We start from the raw sequence: 24960 nt of genomic DNA, 5'->3' as shown, positions 1-24960 counted from the left end.
TATATATATTTATTTATAATAAATAAATACAACAAATTTTTTTTATATCCACCCTTGAAACCAACAAAATTTCTTTATCATTTATCGCTCTAGCAATATCTCATAAATTAATATATTTTATTAATTAAATAAAATACTTTTTAAATAAAAAACTCATTTTTATAAAAACTAATATTAATTTATAATTATTCCAATAATAATAATTATTATAATTGTTATATATATGAATCTGATTATTAAAAAATATAGAGAAAGTTAATGTTTTAAAGCTTTTAGTCCCACATCGGCTATGTGTAAAGAAACACATAGACAGTTCCATATAAAATGAGATGGTTGGCAATTGAGAAAAGCATACCTTTCTCGGCCTTTTGGCTAAGATCAAGTGTAGTATCTGTTCTTATCAGTTTAATATCTGATACGTGGGCCATCGGCCCACTATGATATTAAATTAATTTCTTGTTTTGGGGAGGACCCATCTACACTAGCTTGCTAGTGGGGCCTTCAAGCGTCGCCTCTGCGTTGCACTACTGCAAGGGCCTGGCGCACCCCACCAAATTTCAATTTTAAATTCTATTAATTATGTTTTATAAAATTTGCCATTTGGAAGTAAAATATTGGTAAAAATAAAAAAGGTAAAAGATCCCATCCTCACATAAAATCTTGGAAATCGCAAAATATATTTCTGTCTCTTAAAAAATGAGCGTTTCATTAACAAGACAAAAGGAAAATAAATTAATAAAAGTTTCAAAAGTGAATTTCCAAAACCCTTAAATCAGGTTTAATTTATAGTTTGCCATGACAGAAAGATAAATGAAAATAATATTATTAAACGAATTAATTTATTATGATTTTTACTGAAACATTACAAAAAAAATTATATAATCAACTTGAAAATTAAAAAATTCTCAGAAATTGCGAATCATGTTCATTTTTCTTAAATATCAACATTTTATTAACAAAACAAAGGTAAAATATGTAAATAAATAAATGAATAAAAGCTTCTATGTAAATTTCCAAAACACTTATGCCATGTTTAATTACTATTCTTCCATCATGCTAGAAAGATAAATGAAAATAACATTATTATACGAATTAATTTATTATGAATTTTACTGAATAACTAAAAAGAATTAGATTAAACAAAAAATTATATATGTAAAATAGAAATCTCAGAAATTACAAACCATTTTTATTTTCCTTAAAAAATCAACATTAACAATCTCTTGGTTGAGTGAATGAGCAGACCCAAAATTAAATTCTTGGATCCATAATACTATTGTAATATTGCACATACATTATAGAATATTATATAAATACTAAAATAGTTCTGTTCATTCATTCACGGATTCTTATGTAAGAATGATTTATTTTTTTTGTCTTATCTTTTCATCACGAGGGTTACAAAGCTGGTGATTTATTAATTCTTAAAATATCTTATGGATGTGCATATGAGAGGACTTTAATCGTCTAAGTGATGTCTAACCAAATTAATAAATTTCTAAAAAATCGTTAAACCACCGTATGCATATAATGAGTCACCATCCATTGATACCTTCTCATGGACCTCCTCTAGTCGCTTTTGTCATGGCAAAAAAAAAAAACATTTCATTAGCACGACAAAAGAAAGAAAGAAATAAATAATTAAATAAATAAATAAATAAAAGCTTCAACTGTTAATTTCAAAACCCTTACATCAAGTTTAATTACTATTATGCCATGCGCAACCGAGCTCTCTGATCTCCGAGTAGGAAGAGAATTACATGAAGATGGAAGTCCGCATTTACATGTTTTAACACAATTGGAAGGTAGGGCACAGGTAACAAATCAAAGATTGTTTGATATTGTTTCTCCCAGTTCATCTATTGTCTTTCACAATTTGAGGGCAAATTATGAAAGATTATTTTACGAGCCTCTAGATCCTTACATATCTTTATGGGAATATTCATCTTTTAATATAACCAGGATTATGAATGAATGGCTGGAGCATAATTTCCAGATTAATAATGCTGCGCAGCCGGATGAAAATATAATTATTCACATAGAAGATTGCATAAGGCCCAAGAGTCTAATTGTTGAAGGCCCAAGTCGTATTGGCCGTTCTACAGTTTCTTTTGCCTCCTGGTTGTACATATAACAGATAATAATAGGGGCTTTTGCAGGTGTACCCCAAAAAAATTTTGAAATTGCATATTTGCCCCTGAATAAAAGTTAATTGCATACATACCCTTGAATAATATACATAATTGCGTATATACCCTTGGGGTTCAAATTAGTTGAAAAACCATCTATTAACAAACAACAAATATATAAAATTACCATTATACCATTGCATATATACCCTTGAAAATTTTTTTTTAAGTTGTACAAGGGATATTTTGGACCTTTTGTATATCTTAATCCAAGTTATAACCATTGTTAATCAAGTTTGATTATCGGAATCTAACAGTAACGGCATATTCGCAATTACCTACATTTTTCAGGGGTATATATACAATTATGTTTTTTCGAAGAGTAAATATGCAATTATAGAACTTTTGAGAGGTTTATAACCAATTCTCTCATAATATAATAATTTTATATTACATAGTGGGACCCACTAATTTGAATTCTTTGGCAGAATTCTTGGAGAAGAATTCGAGGTGATTTTTAAAATATTTAAATTTGAATATTTCTGAGGAAGATAGTTGGTTGTATCTTTAATTCAAACCAACCAATCAGGAGTAGACACGTGGCGGTACGGAGGGGGTCATCCACAGTAATATTAATATGCGGATGACTAACAAGCAACACATACACATATACACTTACACACTTTAGAATTTAGATTGTAGTGCCATACTATTCACAAGTGTGTAAACCCATTTATTACGAGAATGCCACTACCACCAAGAGTGTTTAGGATTAATGCCAGAAATTTATTTCATAGTTATCCTAAATGCTCATTATCAAAAGAGTACACACTAGAGAAGCTGAGAGCCATTTTTCTCCCCAGCAACAAGAAATTCATCCGACTAGCAAGAGAATTACATGAAGACGAAAGTCCGCATTTACATGTTTTAATACAATTGGTAGGTAGGGCACAGGTAACAAATCAAAGATTGTTTGACATTGTTTCTCCCAGTTCATCTATTATCTTTCACAATTTGAAGGCAAATTATGAAAGATTATTTTACGAGCCTCTAGATACTTACATATGTTTCTGGGAATATTCATCTTTTAATATAACCAGGATTATGAATGAATGGCTGGAGCATAACTTTCAGATTAATAATGATGCGCAGCCGGATGAAAATATAATTATTCACAGAGAAGATTGCATAAGGCCCATCAGTCTGATTGTTGAAGGCCCAAGTCGTTTTGGCCGTTCTACAGTTTCTTTTGCCTCCTGGTTGTACGTATAACAGATAATATAATAATTTTATATTACATAGTGGGACCCACTAATTTGAATTCTTTGGCAGAATTCTTGGAGAAGAATTCGAGGTGATTTTTTAAATATTTAAATTTGAATATTTTTGAGGAAAATAGTTGGCTGTATCTTTAATTCAAACCAACCAATCAGGAGTAGACACGTAGCGGTACGGAGGGGGCCATCCGCAGTAATATTAATATGCGGATGGCTAACAAACAACACATACACATATACACTTACACACTTTAGAATTTAGATTGTAGTGCCATACTATTCACAAGTGTGTAAACCCATTTATTACGAGAATGCCACTACCACCAAGAGTGTTTAGGATTAATGCCAGAAATTTATTTCATAGTTATCCTAAATGCTCATTATCAAAAGAGTACACACTAGAGAAGCTGAGAGCCATTTCTCTCCCCAGCAACAAGAAATTCATCCGACTAGCAAGAGAATTACATGAAGACGAAAGTCCGCATTTACATGTTTTAATACAATTGGTAGGTAGGGCACAGGTAACAAATCAAAGATTGTTTGATATTGTTTCTCACAGTTCATCTATTATCTTTCACAATTTCAAGGCAAATTATGAAAGATTATTTCACGAGCCTCTAGATCCTTACGTATGTTTCTGGGAATATTCATCTTTTAATATAACCAGGATTATGAATGAATGGCTGGAGCATAACTTTCAGATTAATAATGATGCGCAGCCGGATGAAAATATAATTATTCACAGAGAAGATTGCATAAGGCCCATCAGTCTGATTGTTGAAGGCCCAAGTCGTTTTGGCCGTTCTACAGTTTCTTTTGCCTCCTGGTTGTACGTATAACAGATGATATAATAATTTTATATTATATAGTGGGACCCACTAATTTAAATTCTTTGGCAGAATTCTTGGAGAAGAATTCAAGATGATTTTTTAAATATTTAAATTTGAATATATCTGAGAAAGATAGTTGACTGTATCTTTAATTCAAACCAACCAATCAGGAGTAGACACGTGGCGGTACGGAGGGGGCCATCCGCAGTAATATTAATATGCGGATGGCGAACAAGCAACACATACACATATACACTTACACACTTTAGAATTTAGATTGTAGTGCAGTGCTATTCACAAGTGTGTAAACCCATTTATTATGGGAATGCCACTACCACGGTACCACTAAGAGGGTTTAGGATTAATGCCAGGAATTTATTTCTTAGTTATCCTAAATACTCATTATCAAAAGAGTACACACTAGAGAAGCTGAGAGCCATTTCTCTCCCCAGCAACAAGAAATTCATCCAAGTAGCAAGAGAATTACATTAAGACTTAAGTCCGCATTTACATGTTTTAATACAATTGGTAGGTAGGGCACAAGTAACAAATCAAAGATTGTTTGATATTGTTTATCCCATTTCATCTATTGTCTTTCACAATTTGAGGGCAAATTATGAAAGATTATTTTACGAGCCTCTAGATCCTTACATATCTTTCTGGGAATATTCATCTTTTAATATAACCAGGATTATGAATGAATGGCTGGAGCATAATTTTCTGATTAATAATGCTGCGCAGCCGGATGAAAATATAATTATTCACAGAGAAGATTGCATAAGGCCCATCAGTCTGATTGTTGAAGGCCCAAGTCGTTTTGGCCGTTCTACAGTTTCTTTTGCCTCCTGGTTGTACGTATAATAGATAATATAATAATTTTATATTACATAGTAAGACCCACTAATTTGAATTCTTTGGTAGAATTCTTGGAGAAGCAACACATACACATAGACACTTACACACTTTAGAATTTAGATTGTAGTGCGATACTATAAACAAGTGTGTAAACCCATTTATGACAAGAATGCCACTACCACCAAGAGGGGTTTAGCATTAATGCCAGGAATTTATTTCTCCCCCTAGCAACAAGAAATTCATCCGAGTAGCATGAGAATTATATGAAGACGGAAGTCCGCATTTACATGTTTTAATACAATTGGTAGGTAGGGCACAGGTAACAAATCAAAGATTGTTTGATATTGTTTCTCCCAGTTCATCTATTGTCTTTCACAATTTGAGGGCAAATTATGAAAGATTATTTTACGAGACTCTAGATCCTTACATATCTTTCTGTGAATATTCATCTTTTAATATAACCAGGATTATGAATGAATGGCTGGAGCATAATTTTCAGATTAATAATGCTGCGCAGCCGGATGAAAATATAATTATTCACAGAGAAGAATGCATAAGGCCCATCAGTCTGATTGTTGAAGGCCCAAGTCGTATTGGCCGTTCTACAGTTTCTTTTGCCTCCTGGTTGTACATATAACAAATAATATGATAATTTCATATTATATAGTGGGACCCACTAATTTGAATTCTTTGGCAGAATTCTTGGAGAAGAATTCGATGTGATTTTTAAAATATTTAAATTTGAATATTTCTGAGAAAGATAGGTGGTTGAATCTTTAATTCAAACCAACCAATCAGGAGTAGACACGTGGCGGTACGGAGGGGGCCATCCGCAGTAATATTAATATGCGGATGGCTAACAAGCAACACATACACATATACACTTACACACTTTAGAATTTAGATTGTAGTGACATACTATTCACAAGTGTGTAAACCCATTTATTACGAGAATGCCACTACCGCCAAGAGGGTTTAGGATTAATGCCATGAATTTATTTCTTACTTATCCTAAATGCTCATTATCAAAAGAGTACACACTAGAGAAGCTGAGAGCTATTTCTCTCCCCAGCAACAAGAAATTCATCCAAGTAGAAGGAGAATTACATGAAAACGGAAGTCCGCATTTACATGTTTTAATACAATTGGAAGGTAGGGCAAAAGTAACAAATCAAAGATTGTTTGATATTGTTTCTCCCAGTTCATCTATTGTCTTTCACAATTTGAGGGCAAATTATGAAAGATTATTTTACGAGCCTCTAGATCCTTAAATATCTTTCTGGGAATATTCATCTTTTAATATAACCAGGATTATGAATGAATGGCTGGAGCATAATTTTCAGATTAATAATGCTGCGCAGCCGGATGAAAATATAATTATTCACAGAGAAGATTGCATAAGGCCCATCAGTCTTATTGTTGAAGGCCCAAGTCGTATTGGCCGTTCTACAGTTTCTTTTGCCTCCTGGTTGTACATATAACAGATAATATAATAATTTTATATTACATAGTGGGACCCACTAATTTGAATTCTTTAGCAGAATTCTTGGAGAAGAATTCGAGGTGATTTTTTAAATATTTAAATTTGAATATTTCTGAGGAATATAGTTGACTGTATCTTTAATTCAAACCAACCAATCAGGAGTAGACATGTGGCGGTACGGAGGGGCCATTCGCAGTAATATTAATATGCGGATGGCTAACAAACAACACATACACATATACACTTACACACTTTAGAATTTAGATTGTAGTGCAGTACTATTCACAAGTGTGTAAACCCATTTATTACGAGAATGCCGCTACCGCCAGATTGGTTAGTTTGAATTAAAGTATTAATCCTGTAGCCTCTATATAGAAATAGTTATGTGGGCCCCGCCACGTGTTATCTATAGATATTTAGTTTTAGGCAACAGATTAAAGAGTTAATGTCTCTGTTACTTAATTATAATTTAACCACGTTTCCATTAATAATGTCTATTATTAGTATTAAAATTGATTAACTTTTAGATGTATAGGATAGCAGGTACTGATACTTATTAGGTATAGCCTGGTTGCTTTGAAACCACGCAAATAACAATGATGTATAATACATGTATAAATTACTAGCCAACGGTTATTATTCGATGAAGAGATGGCTATCCCTAGCATGTATATGTATTACAGGAACAGGCAACCATATACTGACTTTCGTTACAATACATTATATATGAAGAACAAATATCCATCCAGGCAGACGTACTACGGTAGGCGTCAATACTCTCGTGGTCTCCTTTCTGGGATTATTCCAAAGAAACTATTTTTTCGATCAAAGATTAAGTATATTACAGAACCTATTAAGTCCAGTTCAAATCTTGTTAAACCCGGTAATAGGTCAGTGAACTATCTCAGCCTACCATCCTTTGGTATAAAAGATGATGAGTAAGACAAACCATTCATAATATTGAGATCTTTGTATTTAACTGGAACCGTTAAGGTTATGAAATTGCCAGAACAGAATATGATGGTCGTTGATGATAAAGCAACATACTCACTGTAGGGCGTTGTTGGTGTATTTGTAATTAAAGACAGGAGACCACGAGGAACGACATTACCAAAATTTGAGGAGATATTCAATATTAGTGATAACTGCTCGGCTGATGCATTAATACGGACATCTGTACGTTCTAGATACTCGCTTATATGTAAGAAGAAAATTGTAATTAATCAATCAGGTGCCATATATATTGAAGATATACGACGGTATGTTAAACTGTCCACACGGTATCCGGTATGGTCAGTGTTCCGTGATGAGCCAGAAATGAAGACTGGTCAGTACAGCAATACACTGAAGAATGCATTACTTCTGTATTGTACTTGGGAAAGTGAAGGAACCACCTCTGTACAAATTGGTGTTAATACAAGGATTGGTTATGTGTAGTTATGTATCCAAACATAATAAAATAAGCACCGAATTAAATATCTCTATTGCTCAGAAATACTGATAATTATAAATAAATGCTAATAAAATACATCAGTACAATACAGATTAATACATACTAGTAACAATCTGTATACAAACCAATACCAGAAAAAAAAAAAATTACAACATTACTTAAATAAGAACTGAAATCTACTACTCTAATTCATTATTGGCCACGCAGTGGAATACATTTTTAGATCGGTTTCTTTGGTGACGTAACAATCAGATTTTCTTGTAACCTCTGTATTGACTCTGAAATAGATTTACCAATGATTAATCCCAGTTGGGCCGGTTCCATGCTTATGCTGGTTCGAGGATCATAGGATGTTCCCGTTCCAACTTCAGAAATAGAAAGGGCCAATTTGGTCAATATCCCTCATTACGTTTGAACCAAGATCTGGTAGAGATCCATATGCGTTAAATTCCCTATCCTTGTATGACTCTCCGGGAAGTAGATTTAAATAATTTGAAGTTGTTAGTGCTGAATTGCTACGGCATACAGCCTTACATACCTCTCCGTATTGTACATGTTTGAAATCTACATCCTTTTGTGTATTTAGGAGAGTGAATCTTAACCATTGGTCCTCTAAATGTCACGTGTCTCGCTTTGCGAGCAGCTGATAATTTTAATAACCCTTTTATTTTTGTGAAATGGGACCCAACCTTGATATTTGAATCTTCAGCTCGGAAATAGGCTCTCCATGGAATATGGTCATTAACAGAAAAATATGAAGCAGAATAATAATGTAGATCAATTGGACAATCTATTGGAAACCGGAACTCAGCCTGTAATGTATGACCTGTCATCATTCTTTCATCATGTATTTCTACAATCATTAATCCAGTTGCATTGAAAGATACCTGCGGATTATATTCTATTTTGCAGTGATCTATCTTTAAACAATGGCCGGTTAATTTGGCCCAAGCTATTTCAGTCAGTTGTGGAAAAACAAGCTGAATAGGTTGCAAGTCATAGGATAATCTGTACTCTAATCTTTTGGAAACATGATAATCTGAAGTAAGTGATATTAGCTGTGAATCCATTATTGAAGAACAGGCTCAGTAAGCTAAAGATTTAATAATCACTCAAATGTGACTTCAGTTTATTAACTAGTCATGATTTAATAATTTCAATGTGCAATAGACGAAACCTGGCCACCAAGTAGCTTATATTAGCTAGAGTGGCATTCTCGTAATAAATGAGTTTACACACTTGTGAATAGTATGAATTAACCAAGAATAAATCAACTTATTAATTATAAAACAATTCAAAGGTTAAAATGCAAAACATCACGATTTTTTATTTGAAAATACTACGTTAGCAGCCCAGTCAGTGCTGACTCAGTGCCCAGTCAGCATATCACATCATGGGTGATGTGATGGTCCTAGGGTCATTTTGTCAATTAAAATGGCCATAGGGCCATTTATTTAACAAAAAAAAATATGGTCACTTTATCAAAAAGCTCAATAAATATGTCTTTATAGTACTACTATTTATTTTTTACATATTTCATTCACATTCTAATAGTTGTGCATCCAAGTATGAGTATAAACTACTGTTGACAATCCAAGTATGAGTATAAACTACTGTTAACAATGATTCTCATTCTAATTGTGTTTATTACCTCTATCCAAACATAGTTTAAAATATATATATCATGCCACATGAGTCATTATTCATAGATATCCATCAATGAATTAAACTGTATTTCTAAAGAAGAAAAAACGTGGTCAGATATTTGAGTTTATGAAGTACTTTAATATATATATTATATATATACATATATTTACTTAACATATTGACAAAGGTATGCTCATATTTTCCGGATACTTTTCACTATTGGATTAATAGATTTCAATTTAAAGTTTTAAAAAAAATAATATTCAATATATAAAGTTTAATTGAGGTTTTCATTTTTCTTTACATACGGAATGAAATTTTATAATTTTACTTTTATTTATGGACCAAGTTTAGCTTTAGACATGTGAAAAATAGAACCAGTCAGTGTGGATCTTGATTTACATGATGCATTTGTATAAATTAAAAAATATTTTTGCCTATACAACCTCAAAATACCACTAATCATTTAGCTGCCTTTTTTCACAAAAAAGTTTTTGTTCAGGTATGTCTTTGAAAATTCATTAATTATGTCCATATCTTTCAATAAAACAAAATACCATCTATACTTCTTACAATTTGATTTGTTTACATGTATATCTCTCTAACTCACACGTACCTCTATAATATATTATAAATCATATAGATAAATTTTTTTATAGCAATAAAAATTGAAATTTATAATAATAAAAACTAAATTAAAAATTTTTAAGGATATTTATTTATGTAAAAAAATATTGATTTAATCACACTTAGAAATTATAGAATGTAAATTTAACGAATAAAATGAGTTTAGCTTTTCAAAGGTGTATATGTAAAATTATTCATATAATAACCATTAGGATTTGAAAGGATATACATGCACAAGTTTTTTTATCATGTAATATGTGATAACATATTGGGGTTTTCTATATCTGAAATTCACCAAATTAATGGTGAATATATATACAAAATTAACTTAATCAATTTAAAAAATTTTAGAGTTTAGTTATAAAGAATATAATGAGTTCAAATTTTTGGGCATATTACAAAAATAGTAGTTTATTAATGATGATTAGAAATTTTTAGTGGTATGTATGCATAGAGTTTTTTTGGTCATTTAACTTGTAATATATTTGATTGTGTCTGTGGGTAAAGAGGTATATATACAAATAAATCATAAATTTAAAGACATACACACAACAGGATATACATGTAATTAGATAAATTTCAAAAATATATAGATAAAAAAATATTTTAATAATGTATACAAAGTAATATATATATATATATATATATATATATATATATATATAAACAACTCTAATTTTAATGGAAATGGATGGTATTTGGTTTTATAAGAAGGTATACACCGCAGGCTAAGTTTTAAGTATTTAAAAAAAGAAAACCAAAATTGACCAATCTATTATAAATAAATCAAATTGTTATTTATTTAATAATTTATTATATACAAATTCAAAATTTTAGTTTCTCAACCTATTTTCAAAACTCTGAATAATATTGATTATATATATAGAGGTTCGATCATTTATGTACGTTCTTAGAATCGAAATTTATGAACGTTGCTATCAACCGTTGGATTTTGATCCAACGGTTTATCACTACTGGATGTAGCAATGTTAATGACACTGTGCTAGTCTGTGGCAAACAACCTTTTGTCATATATATATATATATACATATATATATATATTGTAATTTTATATTCAATAATTAAGGAAAGTTATATAATCAGGATCAAGTCTTTTTTTTTTTGTTGTGGTTCTCAAAGGAACGAAAAGAATTATAATATTTTTTTAGGATTAAAGTGATTATTTAACATTGGGTTTAACCCCAATTGAAGATCAAACTCATAGTCAATTTTTTTGAAAAATAAATATTTAAATAAAAAAACAACAAAAAAATTCTTATCACTCATCTCTCCAACAATATCTCATAAATTAATGTATTTTTATTAATTAAATAAAAAAATATTTTAAATCAAAAATTTCATTTTTATGAATAACAATATTAATAATTTATTTTCAAAGATATAATTATTGAATATATATATATATATATATATATTTATAATAAATAAATACAACAAATTTTTTTTATATCCACCCTTGAAACAACAAAATTTCTTTATAATTCATATCTCTAGCAATATCTCATAAATTAATGTATTTTATTTATTAAATTAAATATTTTAAAATCAAAAACTCATTTTTATAAATAATAATATTAATTTATCATTATTCCAATTATAATAATAATAATTATTATATATATATATATATATGAATCTGATTATTAAAAAATATAGAAAAAGTTAATGTTTTAAAACTTTTAGTCCCACATCGGCTATGTGTAAAGAAGCACCAAGACAGTTCCATATAAAAGGAGATGGTTGGCAATTGAGAAAAGCATACCTTTCTCGGCCTTTTGGCTAAGATCAAGTGTAGTATCTGTTCTTATCAGTTTAATATCTGATACGTGGGCCATCGGCCCACTATGATATTAAATTAATTTCTTGATTTGGGGAGGGTCCATCTACACTAGCTTGCTAGTGGGGCCCTCAAGCGTCGCCTCTGCGTTGCACTACTGCAAAGGCCTGGCGCACCCCACCAAACTTTAATTTTAAATTTTATTAATTATGTTTTATTAAATTTGTCATTTGGAAGTAAAATATTGGTAAAAATAAAAACGGTAAAAGATCCCATCCTCACATAAGAAGGAATAATGTTGTTAAAATTTAGAGTAATGATGGATGTCACAGTATCTATGTGTAAAAATTAAATATGTAAATGATAAATTAAAAATCCCTCCCTAAATCCTAAATTAGAAATCACAAACTTGTTTAGGGTTTAGGGCATAGAATTTAGGGTTTAAAGCATAGAATTTAGGGTTTAAATTTTTAGATTTTTAGGGTATAGATTTTGTAGTATTTGGGTTTATAATTCTATATATAGTTTTATATTTTTTTTTTAATTTCAAATATTTAAGAAAATTTAAGATTCAAATGTGAAGTTTAGAGGGTGTGGATGATAAGTTGGGTATCCACCATGGAAATCTATTCGGTAAATCTATTCAGTTTAAATAGTATCACTCTAAAATTTATTATGTTTTTTAATTAACAAGAAAAACTATAAAAAAAAATCGTGGAAATCGCAAAAAATATTTATGTCTCTTAAAAAATCAGCCTTTGATTAACATGATAAAAAGAAAATAAATTAATAAGTTTCAAAAGTGAATTTCCAAAACCCTTAAATCAGGTTTAATTTTTAGTTTGCCATGATAGAAAGATAAATGAAAATAATATTATTAAACGAATTAATTTAGTATGATTTTACTGAAACATTACAAAAAAAAATTATATAATCAACTTGAAAATTAAAAAAATTCTCAGAAATTGCGAATCATGTTCATTTTTCTTAAATATCAACATTTTATTAACAAGACAAAGGTAAAATATGTAAATAAATAAATGAATAAAAGCTTCTAAGTAAAATTCCAAAATACCTATGCCATGTTTAATTACTATTCTGCCATCATGCTAGAAAGATAAATGAAAATAACATTATTACACGAATTAATTTATTATGAATTTTACTGAATAACTAAAAAGAATTAGATTAAACAAAAAAGTATATATATATATATATATAAAATAGAAATCTCAGAAATTACAAACCATTTTTATTTTCCTTAAAAAATCAACATTAACAATCTCTTGGTTGAGTGAATGAGCAGACCCAAAATTAAATTCTTGGATCCATAATACTATTGTAATATTGCACATACACTATAGAATATTATATAAATACTAAAATAGTTCTGTTCATTCATTCACGGATTCTTATGTAAAAATGATTTATTTAATTTTTTGTCTTATCTTTTCGTCATGAGGGTTACATAGCTGGTGATTTATTAACTCTTAAAATATCTTATGGATGTGCATATGAGAGGACTTTAATCGCCTAAGTGATATTTAACCAAATTAATAAATTTTTAAAGAATCGTTAAACCACCGTATGTACCGTATGTATATAATGAGTCAGCAAAAAAAAAAACATTTCGTTAGCAAGACAAAAGAAAGAAAGAAAGAAATAAATAAATAAATAAATAAAGCTTCAACTGTTAATTTCGAAACCCTTACATCAAGTTTAATTACTATTATGCCATGCACAACCGAGCTCTCTGATCTTCGATAAACCCTCGCGAAACCCTCAAACCCTTCTTCTTCTTCTTCTTCTTCTTCGCAGAGGAGCACGATGCTGAGCCACTGCTCCAAGCCCCATCGTCTCCTCATCCTCTCCTCTCTCCTCCGTTCCCAATCCAATCGCTTCTCATCGCTTGCCGTCAATCCCTCTCCAGACCCCTCCAATGGCGACGCTTCTCACCTCCAACCTCCCTCCCAGGAATCCGTCCTCTATGTCCTCAAGAAGCTCGATAAAAAGCCCCACAAGGCCCTCGAATTCCTCTCCTGCATCTCTGAGAAGCACAGCTTCGACCCCAACGCCGCCACGCGCAACCTCATGCTCCGAATCCTCGGCCGCAAGGATCACCTCAAGGATTTCTGGGTTTTCCTCAGATCCATGACCTCCGATGGTTACTCCATCGATCAAGGTACGTACCTCACTCTCCTTGCTAGTTTCAAGCAGCAGAAGCTCCCTGCCGAGTGCTCCGCTCTTGCGAAGTTCTACAAAGATGCTGGTTTGAAAACCGAGTTGCAGAACTCTGTTGACGGCGTTGTTAAAGCCATTGTTGATGCTGATGTTTGGGATGATGAGGTTGAGAGATGTTTAGAGGATTTGGGGGTGTCTTGGTCGGAGGATTTGGTGGTGCGAGTGCTCCGTGAGGTGAGGAATTACCCTATGAATGCTCTCAGCTTCTTTAGATGGGCCATTGGTCGGCAGGATTTCAACCATGGCTCAGCTGCTTACAATGCTGTTGCTCGAGTTCTCGGGCGAGAGGAATCCATAGAGGAGTTCTGGAGCTTGGTTGATGAGATGAAGAAGAAAGGGCATGATATGGACATTGATACTTATATAAAGCTTTCGAGGCATTTCAAGAAGAGCAAGATGATCAAGGATGCTGTGGAACTCTATGAGTTCATGATGGATGGGCCTTACAAACCTGCAATTCAAGATTGTGGCATGCTTTTGCGGCAAATATCACTTAGTGGGAGTGTGGACCTTGAATTGGTTTATCGGGTTGTGAGGAAGTATGAAGCCGCAGGGTATTCTTTGTCAAAGGTTGTTTATGATGGCATTCATCGGTGTCTTACTAGTACCGGGCAGTTTGATGAAGCTGATGAGATTTTGAGGAAAATGAAGCAAGAGGGATTCGAGCCGGATAACATCACTTACAGCCAGTTGGTGTATGGACTTTGTAAGGCGAAGAGGTTGGAGGAAGCTTGCAAGGTGTTGGATGAAATGGAAGAGTGTGGATGTGTTCCTGATGTTAAGACTTGGACAATCTTGATTCAAGGGCATTGTTCGGCCGGGCAAGTAGAGAAGGCATTAGAGTGTATGACAAAGATGATAGCGAAGGGTTGTAATGCCGATGCGGATCTTGTGGAAGTTATGGTAAAAGGTTTGTGTGGTGAGAATAAAGAGGATGGTGCCTACACTTTGATTGTTGAAATGGTGGAGAGGACCCGAGTTAGGCCTTGGCAAGCTACATACAAGTATTTGATTCGAGAGTTATTGAACAAACGGAAGCTTGAAGAGGGATTGGAGATTCTAAGAATGATGAAGAGCCATAATTTTCCACCATTTGCCGATCCTTTTCCGTCATACATATCCCAGTTTGGAACAGTTGGTGATGCTGAAGAATTTCTAAAAGCATTGACAGTGAACAACTTCCCATCATCCGCGGCATATTTAAATGTCTTCAAGTCATTCTTTAAAGAAGGTAGATATCCTGAGGCTCATGACTTACTTTTTAAATGCCCTCATCATATTCGCAAGCATGCTGACATTTGTGAACTTTTTGGTTCAATCAAAGTTGATAATGCTGCTTAGAAATACTAGAGAGATAGACCAGGGGTCTTCTTCTAGGAGAAACTTGGTGCATTGTTAGCATGAAGCCTACATGATGATAATGTGGGTGGAGCATATTACATACTTTCATTGCTCTTTTCTAAGAAAATTGATATGAATATTCCATGTTGAAGTTAGGCCTTGACTTCTGGCTATCAAATATATGTATTCAACACAATGCGTGGGCGGGCTTTCTTCATATGCTGCTTTTTTGGGCACTTGAAAATAAGACCTCAAATCTGCTTGACAGGAACATAATACACCATTTGTTTTTCAACCAAATTTGATGAAGAAATCTAGTGATGTGGTTTACTTCTTGTTTGTAAGACTGGATTTTACTTGCTTGCAAGACTTTAAGAGGGGATTAAGGACTGTGATTTAGTGTTTGAGTTCTAGTAGTAATATAACTTTGAAAGTTTGCTAGTGTGTTATTAATGTAACTCCGTTTGATGGTTATCTGTATTTGATGTGTTTTGCTGACAAACATTTAAATGAGTATCTGATTCATGTGATAAATCTTAATCAAGTTAATAAACCTATGGATTCTCTCTCTGATTCATGTGATAATTCTTTCTCATTTGTATTTTAGATCAAATTTCATCTAACCTTCCATTACGATGAGGCACAATTCCTTCTTGTTTGTCTTCTCTATATCTTCTTTAAAGAAGTCTTAAATTAACGGACATACTGTTCTAGAACTTCAAGTTAATTACTATTTTTGTTAGCAGTAGAAATTATATTCCAAATGTATCTATTATATTCATAAAATATCACCATGCTTTAGCTTTATGTTTCACTGTTGCTCAGCCAGTCTCTAGATCACTTCCCACATTTACCAGTTTAATTTGTCTCCACTAGAGTATGCTTATATTTGAGTTCAGTGTCGATTAAGAATTTAGTTTTTTTTCGTCTATCAATTCTATCTGAGACAGAGAGTATATATTCTCGGCTTCTCGACATCTCAATGATCACAATTTGGCATCGGCTTTCCGGCAAGGTCATAGATTTAATAAGTTTTCTTCTCCTCCGAAGTTGCATTTTCTTGTTTGTGATTCAGTTCTTTGGCTAATGAAATCCTTGTCTAGCTTGCATACCAAACAAACATGGGCAATCTTATTGTGGTTGGTTCTCTCTGATCAATTTCTCATGTTGTGATTATGACTTTATAAATTATGCACAGGAATCATCAATTTCTTAACTCCCATCTTTTATTTTGTAAATCATTTTTCAAAAAAGCAAGCATTTTCCGGTGGTGTCTTATTTTATTAGCACCAGATCTTCCGGATCTTTTATGTGGTGATCATGTTGAATCTTTCACCATACACATGATATATTTATATTTATTAAAAAAAATTATTTACATTTTTTTTATTTTTTAAATTTTTTAAATATTCTGCATTTTGTCTTTTATTAATAATTTAGCTGCATGAAATTCGGAGAAAGTACTTACGTGGCATCTCTGCGTGTTTTACTTGTTTTTTTTCCTGGAAGGAAGTAGGTGATGATGGTGATGGGTTTTGATGTAATAATGAGTATCATTATATCGTGTATAAATATTCCTTTGCCTTTTCATAGTTTTGGGAAGGTAATCTGTTTTATAACTTATTCTACCTTTTTTCTTGTCAACTAAACATCACACATGGAAATAAAATTTTTTTTTTCCAAAAATTTTATATTATTAAATAGGTAAAATTAATAAGCATAATATTACTAATATTAAATATTAATTTAATTTTCAAAATATACTTGTCACCATTATTTATATTTATAATAATTAGTTAACCCAATCAAAGTATAGGCCAACTTACTATAATAGTTGATTTTTCTCTTGTTTCTCTATGTTTTTCGTAGACTCATTAACTATTTTTTTTTTTTTTAAGAAAGTTTTCTTTTGGATATATTCAAATCTTTATAAATTGAATAAATTTTCAATAGTTTAATTTCTTTATGTTTGGATCATGCATAATAAAATTTAAAATTAATTAACTCCATATTTAATAAAAAAACCGTTCTAAATAATTTAAAATTATCAAACCAATCAATAATTTTTTAATTTATTGATACTGAATTTTTTATTTATTAAAGATCAAATTTTAAAATTCACTATAATATTAACTTAAAAATGATGGCCCTTCAGACCAACTTGTCCACACATTAAAAAAATAAAAAATAAAAAATCCAGCCAACAAATCTTATGCTTCACACTAGATCATATCATCCTCTTTCTTTTCACATCCATCAACCAAATCCAGAACCTTCCTCTATTAACCCAAAAAAAAAATAAACAAATCACATAAACAAAACAACCATCAATTAATTAACTTCTAAAAACCAAACAACAAAAACAACAATAAAAATAAAACCAAGTAGTTGTCTCAGTGATGAGTCACAACAAAAACAGATCACACGCGGCTCACTTTCGGAGGCTCATCAGCGCAAGCAAAGCAAACCAAAGACTAACATACGCGTGTTACACCGCGAACCTTCAGTGCCCACATTCTCACTCTCCCTTTCAACACGTGTCCTTCATGATTCCCGTTTCCCCATCTGTGGCCCATGGTTTTGGAGCTCACATTAATTCTCATTCATTCACACTCTTATTTTTTCACTCTATTTATATCCTCACTATACTCCAAACCATTAATTATTTCTTCTTCTTCTTTTTCTATTGCTGTTGGTGTTGCTGCTATTACTAATACAACCACTCATATTGAGAATGGGGATAAGTAGCATGCCAAATGTGGGTGAAGCTTTTTTTCCTTTTATGATAGTGTTGCTTCCATTGGGTTTGTTGAAGGATGGAGTTAGGTGGGTGGTTTTGCATGTTATGACTAGTGATTGTGGAGATGCTCATTTTTGAAGTTGTTGATGATGATGGTGATGAAGAGGAGGAAGAGAAGGAGGTTGAGGTTTTGAAATTGGAGGAGGTTGAGAAAAGATGGGGGATTGGTGTTGTGTTTGTTTGCATGGATTTGAAGAGGGAGAGGAGGTGAGTCAAGTTGTTTCTTGTAGGCACTTTTTTCATAAGGAGTGTTTGGGGAGATGGTTGGGTCTTTCTCATAGGACTTGTCCTCTTTGTAGGTCTCAACTCTGAAGGAGAGTGAGTTTTTTATTTGTCTCTTTTTTTTATTTATTTGTTTGGGATAATAGAATTGGGTTTTAATGGTTTATGTTTTGGTTTGAAGAGAGTGGGTGGTGCATGATTGGATTTGTTTTTGTTTTTTTTAGAGAGAGTTGATTAAATTTGATTTATAGGAATTTTGTTATTATCTTTTATTCTATGTTTTCTAATGTGTTGATTCTAGAAATATATGCATTGACAAGCATAAGATCTCAAATCAGAACATTTAATGTTTGGCAACTGCCTATTGAACCGCCAAGTACCCTTCCTAACCAAACTTCACTAACAGACCCTGCACGGCACTCCCACTTGGTACCAGTTTACACCACTTTGCGTGTTCGCATTTATTACCAAGATAATAATTAATTAATTAAATAAATAAGAATAATATCCTGCATAATCTCTTTATTATTTTAAAAACTCTTTTATTTTTTTATTATTTTTTTTGCCATAAAAAAATACAGATGTGTGTAAAGTATACACTCAACCTCATAAAAATTAAAACCCACACTAATAATTATGCCAAAATAAAAGATATACAAGTTGATTATTCAGTTCAGTATAATTTTGTTTATATCTGGGGATCAAGTATAGAGAAATAATCTGCTAACAAAGATAAAAGGAATGAAAAGTACAACACAGTTTTTCACTCACACAATAACAAAGAACACTCTCTTAAAATTGTTGATACTTACTTTCCTCAATCGTCATCAAAGAGTCTTTCACTCGTGACTCATCTTAAATCTTCAAGTAGGGTATTTTATATAGACGCATCAATGTCTTAATAGATCTTCCTCTTTTAGACTTCTCCGGGATTTCTAAATTGAACACCCTCCAAAGTTATATGTTGTAACACCCAGTTGCAACACTGCCCACCTTGCTGAATATGACTGAGTTCTGTAATGTTTGCCACCTTAGTCTTGTTGACCAAGTTGACCAGAGATATTTTGTTTCCCTTTGACTGTTTGACCGAATTATGGGATTCCTGACAAGGTTTCTTCTCAGCTGACTTCTCACCTATGAGCTTCGGTCTTGTCGTGGTTGGTGGGAGAGTTTTCTAGAGCAAAGGCATCCTTCTTCTTCTCCTCCTCCTCCTTCTTCTTCTTCTTTTTCTTAATAGCAACCTTCCCTTGGAGTTTTCGACCGAAGAGACCAGCCGTGAGGAGGATCTCGGAGTCGCAACGCTTTGGGTTATGTAGCGGCGAGGAGGTTGGAGCTTCATCAATTGTTTCTTTGTCAAGCTTCAGGTTAGCATCTGGGGTGTTGTGGATGAAGCTTCTTGTTAGATCTTTCTTCTAAGCTTGGTAGTGACTGTTCTTGTGGGTTTGTTGCGTTGTTTCCATGTCTTGATGAGGCATACACCTTAATCTTTTGGTTTAGATGTATATTTATCTTGTTTATAATTCTTGTAACCTTAAACCTTGGTTTCATGCATCCTTGAAGCCTATCTGGTGTTTGTTTGTGTCCAGCTTGGTCGATCTATTCTGTCAGCATGCTTAAACTTTAGAGAGTTTCACATTTGATGATCTTGCTTTATGAGTATATATATGTATATATATCTTGTATGTGTATATGGCAGTGCATGAGACCTTAATCGTTATACTGGTTTTATTTTGTTAAAAGCATGACTGTTCTGTTGCTTTGTTAGCTTTGAAACTTTTTAATTGTGAGTAGCTGGTTGTAAGCCTGAGGTTGTGTTAAACTTGCAAACTTAGTCAAATTTTTGGATTACTGTTCATGTGTCATCTAAAACCTTGAGTTAGCAATGAGAACCTTGTGAGTGGGAGTAAACCTTGTTTGTTGACTTTTTGATCCTTGCTTAACTATTTAGATAAAAGCTTTCATGCTTGTAAACTTGGAAACTTTGAGTATGCAGCCATTATGTTTCGGTTGTTAATATTATTCACACTTTGGTCTAAGCATGACATCTTGTAATCTTGACATGATAGCTTATTATTTTTGTTATATATTTAATTTGTGGTTAAGGTAACCTGATGCCTTAGTTTGTTTGAAATCCTCATTGTCTAAACTTGGGGTTAATTAAATTCGTGTTAGCTTAATCATAATGATGTCCTTAGTTTATCTTTAATGGTATTTAATGCTTGTAGAAAGTTAAACCTGTAAGCATTCTTTCTAAAATTTTCTATTTGCTTAAATATATTCATAGTGAAACCGGCCATGGTGTAAATCATCATTTAAATATATGCTACTATAGGTTCTGTAAACTTGAGTGACTTCCAGAAGCATGGTTATCATGTTTTATGCTGATCCTATACTTATGTGAATATATATATATATATATATATATATAGAATTTTAATTGCCATCTTTGAACCTTGCATATCAAGTTATCATTTATATGCATAGGTATATGACTGTGCTTGATTTACCATGCAATGATTGTAAATTCTTCCTCCGGGGCTTTAGTTGTAGCTAGGCCCGGCCCAAGATTTAATTCTAAGTATAGCTTTTTTTGGTTAGATCTTGTAGCGAGCCCTAGTTCGCGGGACTTGGTGAACCAACTCTGTAGCTCGGAGTTAGGTAGGCTCTCGCACTCGTATAACTCGGTATTTTTTTCTGGCGGTTGCTATTTATTTATTTATTGAATTATTTGGTAAGTTGATGTTATTTATTTATTTATTTATTTAATTGCATTATTTATTCAGTATTTTCTCTGTCCGTATTTCGTATTTCTTCTGTTTTAGTACATCTCCATTTCTGGCTCGCCCAGCTAGGAGGAGTAAGTCATAGCCATTTGCACATGTATTTTGTAGTAGCGCTACCCCCCGACTGCAGTTGAAGATCCTGCTACGACTGTTGATATTCTGTTCTGTTCTGTTCCGACTTCACAGTCGATGATCCAACCTCGTCTGTTGATTTCTGTTATTAGCCAGGAAGATATACATGACTGTTTCTGCGTGTTTTTCGTATTTTTGGATTATTTCTGTATTCTACGTATTTTCTGCATTCTGTATGAATTATGATTTATTATTCTGCAATATTTGCTTTATCTGTTGTTTCTGCGATCCTACTGGGCCCTTGTGGCTCATACACTTTGTGAATTCTGTTCTCATAGGAGAAGATCAAGTCTAGGATCGGGGGGGTGTCTGGGAGTCGTATTTTCTGCTTTTGTCAGTATCTCTGTAGTGCACTTTTCTGTGAGTGCAAAGCTTGTATTCTGACTGTATTTGTGCTTTGAAAACTGTTGGGTTGACTTTGTATTCTATAGGGCTGCTAAAGCACGTACTTGTATTTCAATTTCCGGTATCCTATTTGTGCTTTTGTATTACTGTTCTTATCGTGCTTGTTAAGGTTGACTCTGACTAGGTCAAATCTGAGACCTTGCACCCAGTGGGGTCCAGTCCCACTGGATGTGGTCAATCTGTCAGCGGGCCAGGCTGTGGGGCTGGGGCATGACAAGTTCAATCCTAGTTGCAACCCAACTTACGACATCTACAACCTCCCGGTTTCTTCAATTCGTTTCGTAGCAGTTAACTCATCTCGAGCTCCTCTTGCCTGCACCTGCTTCCTTCCTCGCGTCATTTTAGCAAGTCCCCTCTCCCGAGGGTCGCACCCACCAAGGAGCGAACAACCATCTCACTAAAGATGGCTACAAAAGATCTCCTGATCTTCTTTCCAAACTTTGCCCAAGTTTCATCTTCACATATGATCATCGTTTAAACCATAAATATATTGTTACTAAATTTGATCTCCTCTCATCCAAGTTTAGCCTTCAATATCTTCCAAGGATGATCTCCAATCATCCATGCTTGGATCTTCAAATCTTCAATCAATCTTCAATCAAATCTCACCATATATGATTGTGTCCTTGAATAGCTCCGCCCATAAATAGCTTTAGATCTTTCTTTCAAATTGTATTGCTAATTATGGTCTTGATAATCATGTTGGCTTGCCCTTGCCTTTCTTAGTTTGTGTCTTTAAATAGGTTCACACTAAACTAAGCTCCATGCAATCTTCATAATTATCTTTTATTCTTGTCAATAATAAATTATTCTTCTCTTTTAGAAATAGATCTTTCATAAAAGAAGTTTACCTAAGATATAATTTCTCATTTTAGATCTTATCAAAGATAAATAAAATCATACTTAAGATAAACTTGCTTTTAGAAAGATCCTTTAACCTTGATACTCTTTTAAAAAATAGTTATTCTTCATATGAACTTTTGAGAGTAATTTCTGTAAACATAGACTCCCATCATGATCTTCTAGCCCTCATATTTTCATGTGTCATGTCACCATGCATTAGCCGCATCCTCATCCTTATCACCACTTCTTTTGTCAAGTCATCACTGTCACGTCATCTTGTTTGCCATATCATCTCTTAGTTTGTCACATAATGTCAATCCAAGTCTTTAGAACTAACAAGTTCTTTTATTATTCAGGTTGAAAAAAAATTCCTCTTTCTAACGTCCGTCTAATTTTCCGTTTGTCAAACTAACAAGTTATTTTTTATGATTAAAAAAAAATAAAATATAATGCCAGTTTGAGTTTTTTATTATTTCAAAATAATCTTTTAGTTCTTCTATCATTTTTCACCTTTCGAAAGTCTCTTTATTACCCAGCTTAGAAAAAAAAAAGTCCCTCTATAAATCACAGATTAGGAAGAGGATTTTTTTTTTCTATATAGATAATAGAGGAATTTTCTAAAGGCAAAAAATAATAGAGAACTAAAAAATTATTTCGAAATAATAAAGGGAATAAACTAAATATTATATCTTAATTTTTTAATTATATAAAACACCACATTAACTTGGCAGGCAGAGAATCAGACTGGTGTTAGGAGAAATTTTTTTTCAAATTGAGTAAAAGAGGGATTTTCAGAAAAAGAAAAATAATAGGAGATTAAAAGATCATATTATTAAAATAATAGAGGGACTAAACTAAGTATTATATTATAGAAAATATACTGTTTATTCATATATATTTATATATATATCAATCTCATAAAATTTTTATTAAGCTATAGTCCGAAGTCTAACAAGGAAAAAGTAGTTCATTGTTGTGAATGTAACTGGTGTTTTAAAAGTGAGAACCACTGCACCATGTAGTGGTTTCTCTGTGGGTGGGTGGGTGGGTGCACTGGGTGGGCAGAAGTTGGCTAGAAATTCTGCTCACATATTATAGAAATTCCATTCACACCTTTGGTTCTCCTTCCCTTTTTATTTATCTATTTTATCTAGTTTATATAGATAAAAAAATAAGGTTCAAATTAATAAACAATTTAAATTTGACAAAAAATTATATTAATTTTTAAAATTTATTTTTATTTAAAATATATTGTAAAAAAATATATAGTTGAATATAATTTATTGGAAGTTATAAAAATATATTAAATATAAATAATAAATTTTTAAAAAATATTTTTTAAATGGATAAGTCAAAGAATTAAAGAAAACTTTTAAAATAAAGCAAATAAAAAACACTAAAAAGAATATTTATTAAATTAATAATGTATATTAGACTTTAATATGAGTCTATTATAAGAGAAACTGTATTTACCCGTCTTCCATAATTATATAATAAAGAGATTTATCATTATAAGATTGCGGTTTTTAATATATCATTATGAATTCTATAATAAGTTTTTGTTTACCCACAAATTAACTCGTCCCATATAGCAATTAATGAAATTTTACATCTTGCTTGTCTATTTTAACATCTTTTTATGCCGGATGCTTGACGTCTATGTGTGTATATATATATATATATATGGGAAAACATCATCTAGAGACGTCCCTAGATTTCAAATCTAGAGATGTTTTTAAATCTAAGCCGTTGGATCATCATCCGATGGTTAATTGATTATATAAACACTGTACACATTTTTTTACTGTTCATGATCGCTATACAACACTGTAGAACGCGGTTTCTACTGTTCATAATGATAAGAGCCGTCAGATTTTCATCCGATGGCTACTATGGACATCCCTAGATTTAAAATCTAGAGACGTCCCTAGATGATGGGTTCTCTATATGTATATATATTTTAACAACTTTCAAAGGATCGGTACTTACAGTATAATTCTTTATATATTTTAATTACATTAAAAATGATTTTTAAAATTTTCCTTTCTACATAAAAATCGCTTTTGTCAAGTTGATTTTAATAAATAAATAATG

The 24960-nt window shown here is 32.1% G+C and overlaps 1 protein-coding gene, 1 long non-coding RNA gene and 2 other non-coding genes across 7 annotated transcripts; all 4 read left to right on the top strand.

The window, feature by feature from the left end:
- Positions 1-351: 351 nt before the first annotated feature.
- On the top strand, positions 352-551 carry LOC120271161. Its single transcript, XR_005539784.1, has one exon. It is a non-coding gene; the product is annotated as a U2 spliceosomal RNA (small nuclear RNA).
- An 11529-nt stretch (positions 552-12080) lies between these two features.
- LOC120271160 lies at positions 12081-12280 on the top strand. Its single transcript, XR_005539783.1, has one exon. It is a non-coding gene; the product is annotated as a U2 spliceosomal RNA (small nuclear RNA).
- Positions 12281-13826: 1546 nt separating this feature from the next.
- On the top strand, positions 13827-16240 carry LOC120270859 (pentatricopeptide repeat-containing protein At3g48250, chloroplastic-like). Its single transcript, XM_039277925.1, has 2 exons — positions 13827-15571; positions 15838-16240. Exons 1-2 carry the CDS (start codon positions 13927-13929, stop codon positions 15984-15986), a joined length of 1794 nt encoding a protein of 597 aa, XP_039133859.1. The 5' UTR covers positions 13827-13926; the 3' UTR covers positions 15987-16240.
- A 2695-nt stretch (positions 16241-18935) lies between these two features.
- On the top strand, positions 18936-22579 carry LOC120270985. Of its 4 annotated transcripts, none has more exons than XR_005539734.1 (3): positions 18936-20067; positions 21302-21361; positions 22148-22579. It is a non-coding gene; the product is annotated as an uncharacterized LOC120270985 (long non-coding RNA). The 4 variants fall into 4 exon arrangements; XR_005539733.1 differs by having other exon boundaries at positions 22133-22579; XR_005539731.1 differs by lacking the exon at positions 22148-22579 and adding an exon at positions 21897-22087.
- The last annotated feature ends 2381 nt before the right edge of the window (positions 22580-24960 follow it).

This window comes from Dioscorea cayenensis, chromosome 10 (assembly GCF_009730915.1).
Source record: "Dioscorea cayenensis subsp. rotundata cultivar TDr96_F1 chromosome 10, TDr96_F1_v2_PseudoChromosome.rev07_lg8_w22 25.fasta, whole genome shotgun sequence".
NCBI lineage: Eukaryota > Viridiplantae > Streptophyta > Magnoliopsida > Dioscoreales > Dioscoreaceae > Dioscorea > Dioscorea cayenensis.
Note: the sequence above shows the minus strand (reverse complement) of the source record. Positions and strands in the feature narration are given on the sequence as shown.

Bases quoted from the DNA above. Each gene is read 5' to 3' on its own strand.
- LOC120270859 (XM_039277925.1), top strand. From the start codon at position 13,927: ATGCTGAGCCACTGCTCCAAGCCCCATCGTCTCCTCATCCTCTCCTCT. The intron at 15,572-15,837 runs GTAGATATCCTG...TGTTGAAGTTAG, and splicing joins CAAGTCATTCTTTAAAGAAG to GCCTTGACTTCTGGCTATCA.